General features: G+C 45.9%; 2 protein-coding genes across 4 annotated transcripts in view; one reads left to right on the top strand and one right to left on the bottom strand.

The window, feature by feature from the left end:
• Positions 1 to 653: 653 nt before the first annotated feature.
• Positions 654 to 6,808, bottom strand: ids (iduronate 2-sulfatase). Its single transcript, XM_023819923.2, has 9 exons — positions 6,567 to 6,808; positions 6,244 to 6,380; positions 5,561 to 5,738; positions 5,041 to 5,129; positions 4,196 to 4,396; positions 3,452 to 3,622; positions 3,216 to 3,342; positions 2,235 to 2,408; positions 654 to 1,863 (listed from the first exon to the last, which is right to left on the bottom strand). Exons 1-9 carry the CDS (start codon positions 6,631 to 6,633, stop codon positions 1,337 to 1,339), a joined length of 1,671 nt encoding a protein of 556 aa, XP_023675691.2. The 5' UTR covers positions 6,634 to 6,808; the 3' UTR covers positions 654 to 1,336.
• A 2,326-nt stretch (positions 6,809 to 9,134) lies between these two features.
• LOC111848126 (uncharacterized) overlaps positions 9,135 to 14,339 on the top strand; it is a 28,541-nt gene continuing 23,336 nt past the window's right edge. The window contains exon 1 of one of the 3 annotated variants that reach the window (XM_072717307.1): positions 9,135 to 9,277. The gene's annotated coding sequence lies outside the window, so the exon portion shown is untranslated. Of the gene's footprint in view, positions 9,278 to 9,546; positions 9,718 to 14,339 lie in introns of those variants that run through there. The other 2 variants (XM_072717306.1, XM_072717309.1) reach the window with 2 other exon arrangements.

Raw genomic sequence — 14,339 nt, 5'->3', positions numbered from 1 at the left:
ACAGCCTCATCCATCTTCTGCGCCGGACGCTCCGAGATGCATCTGCTCAGCAAGAAACGCCACGGCCATCGATCCCGCCTCTCTGGCCGCCGGCCACCGTCACCACGCATGACTGAGTGCACCCCAGGAACCGGGCAGGCCCGCCCCCAAAACAAAAACTGCAAAAGGCAGCACCAGGACGAACGTGGCTGACATGATGTTTACGGAAGAGAACATGGTGCCAGAACCTAAGCTCATTACCACTGCTGATACCGGGCCTCTGTGACCTGGTGTGGGGAGACCAGCAGGCCAGAATCGGGTCTGGTTTACATTCTTAGTCTCCACGGGGAGCCGTGGTCACCTGGGCGGGTGGTTTTCACAAGGTGCTGAGTGAAATGTGAGGCGCACCATCGAGAATCAGAGTTAAGGCGGTGGCAGGGGGGGGGTGCAGGGAGGTGGAGGTGCACGGCTGCTGTGTGATGTGGTTTTTCTGCACCTTGAGCGATTCTCATGAAAGCTGCTATTGTGAGAAGCAGTGAATCCCCCCCCCCCAACATGGCGGCCGAATCACACAGAAAAAAACACGCAACGTGTGTCAGACATGTCGATGCACTTAGCCGCCCCATTACGCAGCACTGGTGCATGGAATGAAAGAACACAAACAGCTCCCAAAGTCCCTCATTCTTACCTTCTCTTTATTCTGTGCTCATGCTCCCATATTCTTATGTTATGTTCCCCTTATTCTCTCTCTGTTCATGCTCCCTTATGTTCCCCGGATTCTCTCGGTTTTTATTCCCCTTATTCTCTCTCTGTTCATGCTCCCTTATGTTCCCCGGATTCTCTCTCGGTTTTTGTTCCCTTGTGTTACGTCTCCCTTATTCTCTCTCTGTTCATGCTTCCTTATGTTCCCCGGATTCTCTCTCGGTTTTTGTTCCCCTTATTCTCTCTCTGTTCATGCTCCCTTATGTTCCCCGGATTCTCTCTCGGTTTTTGTTCCCCTTATTCTCTCTCTGTTCATGCTCCCTTATGTTCCCCGGATTCTCTCTCGGTTTTTGTTCCCCTTATTCTCTCTCTGTTCATGCTCCCTTATGTTCCCCGGATTCTCTCTCGGTTTTTGTTCCCCTTATTCTCTCTCTGTTCATGGTCCCTTATGTTCCCCAGATTCTCTCTCGGTTTTTGTTCCCTTGTGTTATGTCTCCCTTATTCTCTCTCTGAGTGTTACGTTCCCTGATTCTCTCCCTATTCTTGTTCCCTCGTTCCTTAAGGTAAGTCCAGAATTGTGAAATGATCCCTTCAGTTTTTTTTTACATGGCCTCCCTGCATGGGCTGTCGTCCTTCTCCACCATGCAGTGAAGAGTTAAAGCATCCCTTCAGGTTTTAACCCTTTGCGGAAACAGAGCAGGTATTGCTTCAGCACATCTCTCCACGGGAGGACTGAGCTGAGCTTCCTGTAGGGGACGCTGTGCTTGCTGCTATCATACACATTGTGGTCCTGTCCCGGGTCCTCCCACAGAAGGTACAGCTCTCCGGCGTGGATGTCCGACAGGTTGGCCTGGAAGTGAGTTGGGTCAAAGGTCACCCACAACGTGTAGCGGTAGTCCCAGGAGCGCACAGAGTAACCCATGATGCGGATGTCAGGCAGGGACGGCAAGTCCGAGTCATCCCGGGGTTCGTCGCTGGGACGGGGGTACTGGCTATATGCAATGGCCTCCGTATCGATCCTGTGCTCTGGGGCCCGGAGGCTCGGAACCAGGCTGGAACCTTCCGTGCACAGCTGGACGGCAAAGGAGGCATGAGGGCAGGGTGGGGGGACCTTGAGTCCTGCCAGCTCCGCCAGCGTGGGGAAGAGGTCGACCAGCTCCACCACGCTCCTGACAGCCCATCCTGAGGGGAAGAGAGGAAGATCTCAGCTAGCAGCCCACACACAGACCCATCAAATCCCCCTGAGGGCCTGGGGGGGGGTCTCCATGAGCGACGGGTTAGTAAACAGTTTTTATAGTGTCCTTTTAAGCCATTTCGCTTCAGGTGAAAATCTGTGTAATAGCTGAGCAAATTGCTTAAGTAGCCTCGTATAGGCCTGGTAGTAATAGAAATGAATACGCTTACATAAAACATGCCCTTCAAATGGGGACAGTTAGACAACAACACATACAGCTACGGGAAGATGACTGTGGGATGTTCAGTTCACCGATGAACATGGCATACCGCTGCAAGGGAGGGGGGGGGGGGGGGGGGGTCAGTGCACATTGCCTCACCTTTGGCAAATCGTTTGTGGGGGAAGCGGAACACGTCCCAGAAGGGGAAGCTCCGCCCCACTGTCCGCCCGGCCCGTGACATCACCCAGGGAACGTGGATCAGCAGTGGCACACGCGTGGCCACGTCGAAGTTACTGTACTTGGCCCATTCCCCGTGTTCACCCAGAGACCAGCCTGCGAGCACAGAGAGGGCATGCCAAAAACACGTTAAACAAGCCTGTACACATACGACCTGGCCGACACACTCAGAAAAGCGGGGGCTTGGCCAAAACCCAGTAACAGACCACGCCAGAAAGCACCTTTGAACAATATCTAACAGCCGTGATGAAAATGAATAATTAACACATAATAAATCACATAAAAAAAGAGGAGGAATGTCTACTACGGCATTTAAGGTAAGGCCCAGACCATGTGACCGCATGAGAATTTCGGACGTGTACCTCGCTGCACAGAGCCATGTGTCAAGAAAATTCATGGAAATAAAAAAATGCAGCAGAAGTTCACCAGACAAAATATAGCACGGCATTTGGAAGAGAAGCGAGGAACGTTCTATATCGATGTCAACACATTTCAACACTAATCGCCGTGAAGCTGGCCAGGCCAGAACAAAAAAGGACTTTGAGAATAATGTTTGAAGACACTTGTTACATGGAAGGAACAGGGAAGATTAAAAACAGCCTCCAGAGTTATACAAAAAAAAAAAAAAAACGCCACAGAAACAAATCCAAAAAAACAAACCCGTTTCCTATCCTGCCCAAGCCAGACCAATGGCTCCAAGGGATTCGAAAGCCCACTGACTACAGAGAGGAAAAGAAAAAACTTGGGTGTCACTATATCACCATCTAGTGGTGACAAAAACATGGCAAAAAGCCTCAAAAGCACAGCGTCCCAGAGACGCCGGCCACATGTCCACCCACTGCCGCTAAAGGGAGCACTTGATGTACTCAGGCAGAACGAAGACTATAGCACACAGGTACTGACCGTGATCAGAGGTGAAAAGCACCACAGTGTTCCTGGCCAATCCCAGATCATCCAGCGTGCTCAGAAGCATTCCCACCAGCGAGTCCACGTAGGATACTGCAGCAAAATAGTGCTGCCGAATCCGTAACTGTGAGACAGAAGACAGCCACCAAATCATACCGAATTAGCAAGGAGGAAGCGCGTCGATTTTAACGAGCCGTCAAAGAAAATCCATATCGAGATCCATCAAGCCCGACCTGGAAGTCCGGGGGGATCGGCCCGTAGGGAAAACTGACGTTCAGCGCCTGCACATCCTCCCGTTTTCGGATGTCTGTCCAGGGATTGTAGGCCACAGGGGGCAGGCCTTTGGGGACTTCGGGGTCAGGGGCCAGAGTCATGTTCTCCAGGGGGTAGAGCTTCAGGAACTCCTGGGGAAAGAATCATACCTCCTACTTTTTTTAACCACAGCGCCCCCTGCTGCCCACTTCCGCCACATCCAATATATCAACACGCTCTTTCTACTCCACAACCAAGAGCCTGGAAACCTTAGGACAGGGGTGGCCAATCTTATCTGCAAAGGGCCGGTGTGTATGTGGGTTTTCGCTGCAACTCCCTAATTAATTACTAATTAGAGGACTGATTGGCTGAAGAGTCCTCACACCTGGGTTTGAACAGCTGACCTACAGGTTATCCCAAAAACCTGCATACACACCGGCCCTTTGTGGATAAGATTGGCCACCCCTGCCTTAGGACATCCTAGGAAGGAAACCATTTAACGGAGCTTTGTGGTTACTGTTATGCAGCGTGAGTGTCCATCCATCCATTCATCCCATCATCCATCCATCCATCACTGTTCATCCAGTACATTGTGTGGTCAATGTCTTTTCCCCGGTAAAAACACCTTTTTCTTTGGTTATCTGGGGAACCCCAGCATTGAAGTGGCATTCCAAACTCTGCTCACAGCAGCATAGTGCACCCCCTAGAGGGAAGAACTGAAATACCTGTGGGATCCTGAAAGGAATGTGAGGTTTGTGGTAGCCCACAGCTAGGAAGAAAGGCTCCTGCGCCTCCCTCATGGACTGCAGCAGCCTGATAGCCTCTGCCGTGCTCTCCATATCGGGCAAAGTCTTCAGCGGCATCTCCGACACGTTGACAGCGCATAGCAGGTTGGCATGGAGCTTCCCGTCCTTGCCCCTGCAGACCTGTAGGGGGCGTCCATACACAGTGTGCGAGCTGGACCACCTCAACGTGGTCAGCTCCGGTCAGACAACCCTAAAGCGCTAAGGAAAGGAAGCGACTGTATGGTCCACACTGCACATCTGATCGGGTCATGACTGCAGTCTACATCGGTGGGGTGTTAGGTCTAAACCCCATCGTAGTCCATACACCTTCATCCAGATGGACAGAACAGCGAACTGCTACCTTCAGGTTATTAAGCGTCGTCTTCCTGTTGCCGCATTAAGATGGCTCTTTAGAAAAAAAATGCTTGTTTGTGTGATGGCACAGCTCTGAGGGGTCTCGCTCAGCTGACAGTGTGATTATGAAACTGTCACGTTGGTGATAAATGCAAGCAGATCGCTGCAGAGATGAATCTTACGTGGTCTGCTAACATGATCCTCATAACTCTATGATACAAATGCACAAAGACCACATAATATTAATGCCAGTGGACAGAATCACTGTGCCAAACATTATATATAACAGGCAACACATATTATATATGTGTGTGTCGCCTATTATATATAATGTGACTATTCTAGATTATATATAGATTATATATATAAAAACACACCAAAATCCTGTATGCGATTATGGTAATGGCACCGGCTTGCTGAATGGCACCCACCTTCCTCTTTTCATAGGCCAAGGAGGCGGGATGATACGGCGGTACAGACCAGCTGTACGGGAAATCATCCGAGTGATTGGAGGCGATGCCTTCAGAGGGGGGGAGACGAGCACACTTACGCTTTAGTAGGGAACGTGTCATTGGCTGCCACACAGAGCGACACGCACGCAACCAATCACAGAACTACATACATACACTTAGCTGTGGCCTGCTGTTCTAGACATGCTAAATCCAAATAACGTTATCACATTAGCATAACACAGAGGGAACAAAACATTCAGGAATGTACAGGGAACATGGACAAAGGAACCAGCTACACACGGAGAACAGAGTTTAATTATTATTATTATTATTATTATTATTAATAATAATTATTAATGAAAATTATTATTATTTTCATTATACATTTAAACAATAAATCTTATTACTGTTTAATAATAGAGACTGTAGAACTCTGTGATGCTACCACAATCTAAGGCCTTATAAACAATGACTTTTAATGATATTCACATCCCCTTACCTGGGTGGAAGACCTTCCCTACAGACATGGTGTGGTAGCCCTGCTCCTTAAAGTACTGCGGCAGCGTCGTGTAATTGCCCGCGTGGACCCTCCAGTAGGAGTTGAAGTCGTAGAGCCGGGTGGCGTCGGGACGCCGGCTGGTCAGGAAGGAGGTCCGGCTGGGTGCGCACACCGCTTGCTTAACGAGATATAGGCAAATGGTTAACGACTCCAATTATCCCTAATGCGTCTTCTTAAAATAATAATAGAATAGCAATTAGGGGCATAAAACAATGCAAGCAAACCACAGTAATAATAACAGGTGCATGCTGTTAATTATAATGATCTTATTACTGTTATTGTAACCGGGGCGTCCATCAGTGCAGTCCAACATGTTTTTAAATGTATTTGTTTGTTTGTTTGTTTATTTATTTATTGGGGGGGGGGTCTTCACATGATAAACGTTCTTAATTTCGTCTTTATGTAAACCTTCAGACATAAGATAAACGACCAACAACTCTTCTGACCCTTAATGTTTAAATGTCACAGGTGCACCGTCTATGTTTGTGGAAAAATCCTTAAGGTACACAATATAATCTTTATAGCCTCATTAAAACTGGACACTCTGAGCGGGGTAAATACTGGGGGGGCATTCATTGTTCATATTGTTGGTACGGCACGGATTTCTCGCTTTCCCGATTCACCTGCGCAAATGCGTTACGGAACACGACGCTCTCCGACGCCAGCTGATCCAGGTTGGGCGTCATCACCCCTGAGAAACCATAGCTTCCCATGGCGGGCCGCAGATCGTCCGACACGATCAGAAGGATGTTAGGTCTCCCTGTGAGGGACACAGACAGACAGCAGGCTGGTGGTACACGGGTTTCGCATTAATTATGCAGAATTACAAAATGTCATGTGCACTACGGTGTCCGTGGGGTTAAATCACCGCATCGAACCTAAAGTTAAGTCTCCCGGGAGGGTGGTTAAGTTGCATAGTCTGCTGCAGATGTAGTGTTCAGCGTACCTGAGGACAAGACCAGCGATATTAACATCTGAAGAGTTAGGAAAGTCAGACATGTACAGGAAGCCATCTTCTGGGTCAAAAACTGGTCCAAGTTTTAATTAAATTTAAAAAATGTTCCCACCGAATCGCCGGTTTTTTGCAGGTCGTTTAAAGTTTAAAAACAGTTCCCGGACTAAATGACATCTGACTTCTGCTTTGCTTCCTATGCCTCGCTTCTTGTGCGTGAAATTACTTCCCGGTTGAAGCCCCGCCTACGGGAGGCGGGCAGGAGGGGGGTCACTGTGCTTTATACCAACACCAAGGTCCAGGAGATACTCTAGCACATTTTTCCTACAATAATGACGGTCATGACAATGATGATATTGCTAGTAGTAAAAATAATAAACGCTGGATTGGTTTAAATGAAACGCCACCAAACTAAACATTAGGTTTTAAAACTTAATTAAAATTATGCACTGAAAAATGTGTTTGTTGTGTATTTCAGCAATTTCTTAAACTTCCACAAACTCACAGAACTCATACAAAATAATTATATAATTAATCGTTACCAAGTACTTTAGGGAGCTTAATTATTTTTATTAACATTCTGTTTTCTTCACAAGATATATAACTTGTGCGCACAAGTTATGTATCTTGTGCGTACGACAGTTACAGTCCGTATGAATGGTCGCGACAGAGGTAAAGCGACATGAAGTTGAACAATACTTTTTCTTCGGTCCTTATCGGTAATCATAATAATTCACTATGATAAACAGGTACAGTACATACATCATTACTGACACCTGTTTATTGTATTTATTGTGCCTGTTTATACCTATTTTACTATAATTACCGATAGTGAAAGAAAAAAGTATTTTTCATGGCGCTCTGTCGCGACCATTCACACGGACTGTGTAACTCAGCCTTAATGCCAAAGTAGTGCGCAGCAGCGTTGCATTTACTCCTTCGAGTAATATTAATTGCAAGGCTACTGTATCTTATTATGTTGTACCCTGATGCCAGCAATGTTTTTTTTAGGAGAACGATTCGATTAAACAAGCGAGTAACATCAAACACACAGCAATTCGTCTATCTAATTATGTCAATGAAATCATTTTTGAGAAATCAGTAAACTCTTGAAAATTGCAAATGCAGCTTAACCTAGAGGTCTAGCAAACGTAGTACGGCAGCTATACACAGCTAACCTGTTCCTTACAAATATTAACTTGTGCGCACAAGATAAAAAAAATCACTATGGGACTTCGGTGGATCCGTAGTTATGTGACTGTTGGATTACATATTTGTTTTTTTCTAATTAATTCTGCAAATAAAATTAAACCAATTTGTGATTATAGCATATACCCAGTGAATTTACTATAATGATACAAAAGGTCGTATTATAATGTCATGTGTAGCTCTGTAATCATTTGGGAACCTTTGGGACTGGGCCAGTTAGCATTTCAACGAACCCGATTCAGGCAGACGAGGGATCCTGAATCACACGAGCGTGTTTTAAAAGCTCCAGGTCTGATACATTGTTTATACATGAAGATGGATGGTAGATGTGACTTAACATTTTCCCTGGGCAGTTTCAGGAAGTTTCTTGCTTTTGGATCATTGACTAAGCCCTTTCAAAATAGTTTTTTTTTTTTTTTGGTGAAATTTTCCAGACAAGGTTCATAAAGTAGACTGGGGACTGAGACTCAGGTTCCAGGATTCTCATCTATTTCATCATCAAGTTCAAGGAATTAGCAGGATGGAAGATGGCCCAAGCACTGCATGTTGATGTTTAGACCATTTTATCTGTTTGGTAAACATTCATATTTCTATACAAGTCTGCATTTTCACTAATGCAATCCAGGCTGTTTCTTTGTCAAAGGTACATAGGACCTCATCTCGGATCTATACCTTCAACCTTAGGGTAAGTCCTTATCCAAGTGCTTATCGTTAATATGGAACAGGAGGGCGTCGACCTTGTATTCAAGAGTCCCTGGCTTACATATACCAGCCTGAATTAAATGTTTGTTTAAGGACAGTCTCCTCCTTCTCAGTTATTAACAATGTAACCACTTAATCACGAAAAGGTTTAACTGAAATGTTCAACAAGTTAGATATAAGTCTTCCTGCACTGGCCTATTCCAAACGGGAATGAAACACGAGTTTAAAGTCAGCCAAATGGGAATGGTGCCATAGATATTTTAGTAAGGCTAAATACATGAACCCAAAATATACTTTTAGGATAAATACACAAATGACCTAGAAATGAAGGCCAGTTATTTAATGAAAGACACGTTGCAGGAAAGTGGTGAAAGTTGTATTTTTAAAACAAAGTCCTATTGACGAGCCGTTGGAAGAGTATTACATGGATTGGTGAACGTTAATTTTAAGTGGGAATATGTGTCTCGTGGTGGTTTTATAACGTCCAGGTTCAGGAAAAATACGCGCTGAATCCGGGAACACTGAATACTTTCTGCTCGTACACAGCTGCACTGCTTTATTTGCGTGATTCCTAACAATAAGTCAGGGAGGCCACTAGATAGAGCTACGTGACCAGGCGTGCACTGCGAAGTGGCTTCACTGGTTCAGCTTAAGCCTTCCTCAAAGTAACACAATGCCCTTTTTCATCTTTATTTGTTTTGGGGATGGGGGGATTACAGTCAATGTGGGAGCTTTCATTTCCTCGAAGTAAGCTTGTCATACTCGAAGGACCGCTTCCTGTTATTAAGCAAAAAGTAAGTTTGATATTATTTAAGTAGTAATAGTCCGATTGAAAAATCCCTCGTATGCTATAACTATAGCAATGGAACACATACATGAAACCAGTTCTGTGACCGTGTTTTAAATGGATTTATAAACTGTAGTTCAGAAACGTCCACAAAACCCCTTTATTTGTTGTGTGTGCTGTTTGTGCTGTCATTCTGTTTGTATGACATTTATATGAGGTTTAAGGGGGGGGGGGGGGCACTGGTCATCAGACCCCAAGCTGCTAGTTTCTGCTCAATGCTGAAAATCTCACTGAAAAGCTCCACTTCCGAGCAGAAAGGGAGGGCGGTACTGAGCGCTTGGTGGGGAAACCCAGGCTTTACCGGGACAAATCTAATAATCCCAAACTGCAGCGTTTTCTGTGTTTTGATGGATGCACAGGACCGCTCTCTGAGACGTAACCCAACCTGTAAGTACCCGCGAACCGTTAAATCCCGCTTATAAGCCTTCGGCGTGTTTTGGACGCGATAGTGGGACACCGACAGAAATCCGGAGTTGTGCTTCAACTTCTCAAAGTCATTTGCCAGGGAGGCATGGCATTTTGTCTGAGTATTGTAAGTTTCTGTAAGTACAAGAAAAAACTCACCAATCCCATTTTTTCAGTGCAGATTTCACAAAAAAAGTACACATATGATTATAAGTGCGGACAATCTGCTTTCGGTCCCGTCGACTTTTTTTTTTTTAATCTTATTGAGTGGTACGTATAACTAATCAGTGTTTTATTGTATATATTCACAAATAAAGAGCCTGTAATGTGATTAAACGATTTTAGTGTATGTTCTATTGTGTTTAGTTTTCCGTATAAACAGCGTAACTAATTATACGTCCTGATGAAATTACAGTGCTGCCCAGTTGTTCCATACGGGAATCAGTCCAGGGTTTTAAAGGTCCTGTTACGAAAAACAAGTCGTTTCAGTGGCTAACTTGTACTGAGCTTTTAAGGTTATGAAATGCTGGCTCCTGGTGGTTTTTACATGCCATGATTCGCTGTGGACCTTAAGGTACCGAGTCTCAGTAATGGGTCCTCTCGGTTTATGCTGAACCCAAACGATACTTCCTGAGACACCAATTTAAAGGTAAATGGACGGTCGGGGGGGGTGGCGGGGGCAGGGCTGCCCTCCCACTGTCTGCTGGCGGACAGTGATCCGGACCATAGCACAAAATGGACGAATGCTTTGGCGATTATTCTTGATAGGTCCTAATATGGAACTGTGTGTAAGACCCGGGAATTAACAAGGCGGTTTATGTGTGAGGCACATGGGTTCACTGATAAGGGAGAAATCACCCAGGCAGGTCATGCTGTTCTGTGTGCTTTACAGAAAGAGACCAGCGTTTCCTTGTTTTCACCATTTTAATCGATTCACCGGGCTTGGAACCTCTGCCATGTTGTTTGAGGTGACTTTTATGGACTCACAGTGACTGTCAGATAAAGAACTGTCCGTGTAGTTATTCGGGATTGTCTGTAAAACTGCTTTAGCTGACAGGAGTTACTCCTGTTTCAGTGATTTCAGGAATGTGTCCACCTTTCCTGAAGGTATAAGGGGGTTTGGTTCTGACCCTGCCAGCCAACCAGCAATGCTCTGACTCAGGACAACAGACCAGACAAACACCAGGAAGATCCTCCATCGCATAGCTAGCAAGTAGAGCAGGGGTACCAGTGTGGGACCCAGGGCAGGAAAAAAATATTGCAGGAGCATGTGACTGGCTTGAGCCAATGACAAGGTGGTAGACAGCTTCACCAAAGCACAGGGGTGTTCTCTGCCTTAACACTTTGTTAGGCTTTTGGACATTCCACTGGGTCCTCCACATAAACTGAGGTTCCTGCTGGGGAGACCCCATGATGAAGGTGCGAAGGACCAATCAGAACATGCATGCCACGATGGCTTACATCACTTCCTGCTTTGCTGCCCATCACAAACATTCACAGGCGACTAAGGTCATGGATGAAGGTGGATTATGGGTTGTTTTGTTTGTCCTCTGATGGATTGGAGGCTTTGGCCAAATTGCAACATTCACCAGCCAAGTGAAAGTAAAGATTGCTCTAAAATACATCCAGAGTATGTGGTTGTGGGCGTCGCTGGCTTGGTGCCGTGGAGTACGGTGCTGAAGTGATGTCATGATTCTGTGCTTTTGTGACAGCAATTCTGAAAATAAGAGGGTCACTTTTATGGCATATTCAGCTTTCCATTCTGCATGTGATGTTTCTGGAGGGAGTCTTTCCCTCACATCTCACTCTTGTGTTGTTTTGTTTTGTTTGCGATGTGTTTTTGGCCATCATCATTTTTTCAATGTGTTGGTGAGAAGCAAATATACATGTTTCCAGGGTTGCAAAGAAAAGACATTAGGCTCTCCAGGGGATGCATTTTCACAGAATTACTGGGGGCTCTTGTTCATACTCAAGTCAAAGTATCTTTATGTATATGATGCATGTATATGATGCATGTATATGATGCATGTATATGATGCATGGATCACACACTGAGATGAAATATCCATCTCGCTGGCCATACTACAAAGAAACAGTAAAAAAATCAAATATAAATATGTAAGTAATTTAAACAAGACATATTGAAACATGGACCTAAGACAGAAAAATGCAGTTAAAATACACTTGTGCAAATGGGCAATCAGGTTGAATGAACAGGAATATGCAGTGTGTAGATTTTGGTAGCAGCGTTATGGCTTCAGTGCAGGGCGGGGGACAGTTTGCCTTTTTAGCAGAGTCTCCTCAAAGGAGCATCAGACTCATTCTCTAAAAGCCTGCTTATGCCCCAGAGAAAAGTGCAAACGCTGGAGTTTTATTGCTGGAGGCAGCAAGGAGTCTGCACCCCTGAAATAGGGGCTGTGAACCAATCACAGTCGGCACAATATCAGGCACAGGGACCTGGCCTCTCATGTGCCCCTCCCCCCCCACCAGTACCACGGGGTAAAATTACTCCTCAGGATGGGGTGTGGGGGCAGGGGGGGTTTCGCTGATGGATTGGCAAGCGATGCTGGCTAGGGTGATGCAGGGCTGTAATAACCCAGCAGGAGGTGAGGTTATAGAGTGGATAGTTAGATGGGGCGGGACCCCACGCACCTACCTGTGCACTGAATGGGACTGTCGGGGGGGGGGGGGGGGTCCACTTAGCGCCCTCCAGTGGCAGCAGGCTCTCTGTCACTCAAACAGATGCGCTGTCCCACAAAGCTCATTTCTGCCTGTCCTGCAAGGCTGTTGCCCCCCTTTGGTATGACTGGGTACCATTTCTGGGTTATTTACGGTCTTGTGAGCATGGTCCTAATTATAAGCCCGCCAAGATCTTTTCCAGATGTTCGCCGGAATTTTGAGGGCTTTGTAAAGAAAAGAAATATTCCACAGCCCTGTGATGGGGGGGTGGTTCAGAAATTTGAGTCTGTTAAAACTGTGTTCATGACATGCACCCCCTCCCATCATCCTCCTGCCACCACTGTGGTAAGTACAGACTGCACTGGGGTCTCCAAACGGGGGTGGGGGGCAGACCTTAGTGCTTATTTTTTTCCTATTCAAGTAATAATTACTTCATATCTCTTAATACAGTGAGGAAGGGAACCTTCCTCACTGACAGTTTCCTGTCAATACAGTATGTTCACAAATGTCTGGTCAAAACAGTAAATGACTGTATACCTTGTTTTTAAGGACCATGGAAAATGGTTCTGAACTTCTGTAAAACATGGGCCCAGAAACGCTATTGGGTCCCTATGCTTGTATAAATATTTTTGCTGACCGCAGGCAGTGAGTGTGAGGTCTGTACTGTGGGAAATATTTGGAAGGTGGATACGTCATGCTGACTGCGATTTGGGTGAATTTCGGGGCTTTCAGACAATGCTGGGATCTCGAGGAAAACCACCCCCCAGGGCTGAATGTTAGTGCTTACTTTAATAATTATTAAAAAAAATCTAATGTAAATTTTTTTCAGGACGTGCCTGTGCTTTTTCTCCACAGGAAAAATCTGACCAGCATTCCTCCAAACGAGCAGAAGTGGGGCTGTAGAGGATTAAACTGGGGTGTGCTTACAAGCTCCTCCCCCCCCCCCCATGAAAATGGCAAACATGACACTGTAGAATTCAGCCGATGGATCAAAATCCCTGTTCTGGTGAAGCGCCAAGTAAAATGTTACCTTTCTGTTGCAGAAGCTTTCTTGTAAATATTTGACAATTACGCAAAGCTGTGCTGTCAATACAGAGGTATGAATGCGTCAAGGTTGTGTGTGTGTGTGTGTGTGTGTGTGTGTGTGTGTGTGTAACGCAGCCTGTCCAGGATGTTCTCCTGCTTTGCTGGGAAACAGCTGCTGCTGGATAAGCACTAATGGAGGATGGAAGGACAGATGAACTTTACTGTAAATATTTAACTATTAAGAAAATCTGTGCAGCCAGTACCACGGAATGAAGGCTTGAAGGTTTTGTGTTTGGGGGGGCCGTGGGGGGTGTAGCCACAATGGCTGCTGTTTCAGGTCCATTGGTCACCTGTAAAACTGGCTGTAAAATCCAGGTGTGCAGTCGTGCTTGAGGTTGAGGGTTTCAGACACATGCTCTCATGAAATCCATCCACCCTACAAATGGTTATCCTAATACTGGTCACGGGGGGGGGGGGGGGGCTGGGGTACCTCTCCCCGTATGTGATGCAGCATGGTTATGCATTTTATAAAAATGGAATATGAAAAAAAAAAACTGTACCTTGCATTAGCAGAACGAACCCGTTAATGTCAGTCTTCATTCATAACGAGCTGACCTCCTTCGGTGGCGAATGGCAAACTGTAATTTCCTGTTACGGTTTAAGGAATTTACCGCCGTCCATAATCGGCTCATTTACATACTCAAGTCCCCAGATGGTGCATTTCACCATCCAGAGCCCACATTTTACAGGGATTTAGGATCTGCTGGCTTGTTTATGTAGGCTGCTCCTTTCGGGATCGATTGCCGCCCCTCGCGCTCTCGCCTCGGCTGTGTTCAGCCCTCGCATTTCCCGGCCAGAAAGCCCAGCTTGACAGGAAACCGCCGGAAACGGCCTTGTTT

This window comes from Paramormyrops kingsleyae, chromosome 10 (assembly GCF_048594095.1).
Source record: "Paramormyrops kingsleyae isolate MSU_618 chromosome 10, PKINGS_0.4, whole genome shotgun sequence".
Lineage (NCBI taxonomy): Eukaryota > Metazoa > Chordata > Actinopteri > Osteoglossiformes > Mormyridae > Paramormyrops > Paramormyrops kingsleyae.
The sequence above is the reverse complement of the archived record's forward strand: the minus strand, read 5'-3'. Positions and strand labels throughout refer to the sequence as shown.

What these genes read in the sequence shown, in the direction of transcription:
- ids (XM_023819923.2), bottom strand. Translation starts at nt 6,633, where the DNA reads ATGGCTTCCTGTACATGTCTGACTTTCCTAACTCTTCAGATGTTAATA. An exon ending in ATCGCTGGTCTTGTCCTCAG is followed by an intron (nt 6,381 to 6,566) that starts GTACGCTGAACA and finishes TGTCCCTCACAG; the next exon opens with GGAGACCTAACATCCTTCTG. An exon ending in TCCGTAACGCATTTGCGCAG is followed by an intron (nt 5,739 to 6,243) that starts GTGAATCGGGAA and finishes TATCTCGTTAAG; the next exon opens with CAAGCGGTGTGCGCACCCAG.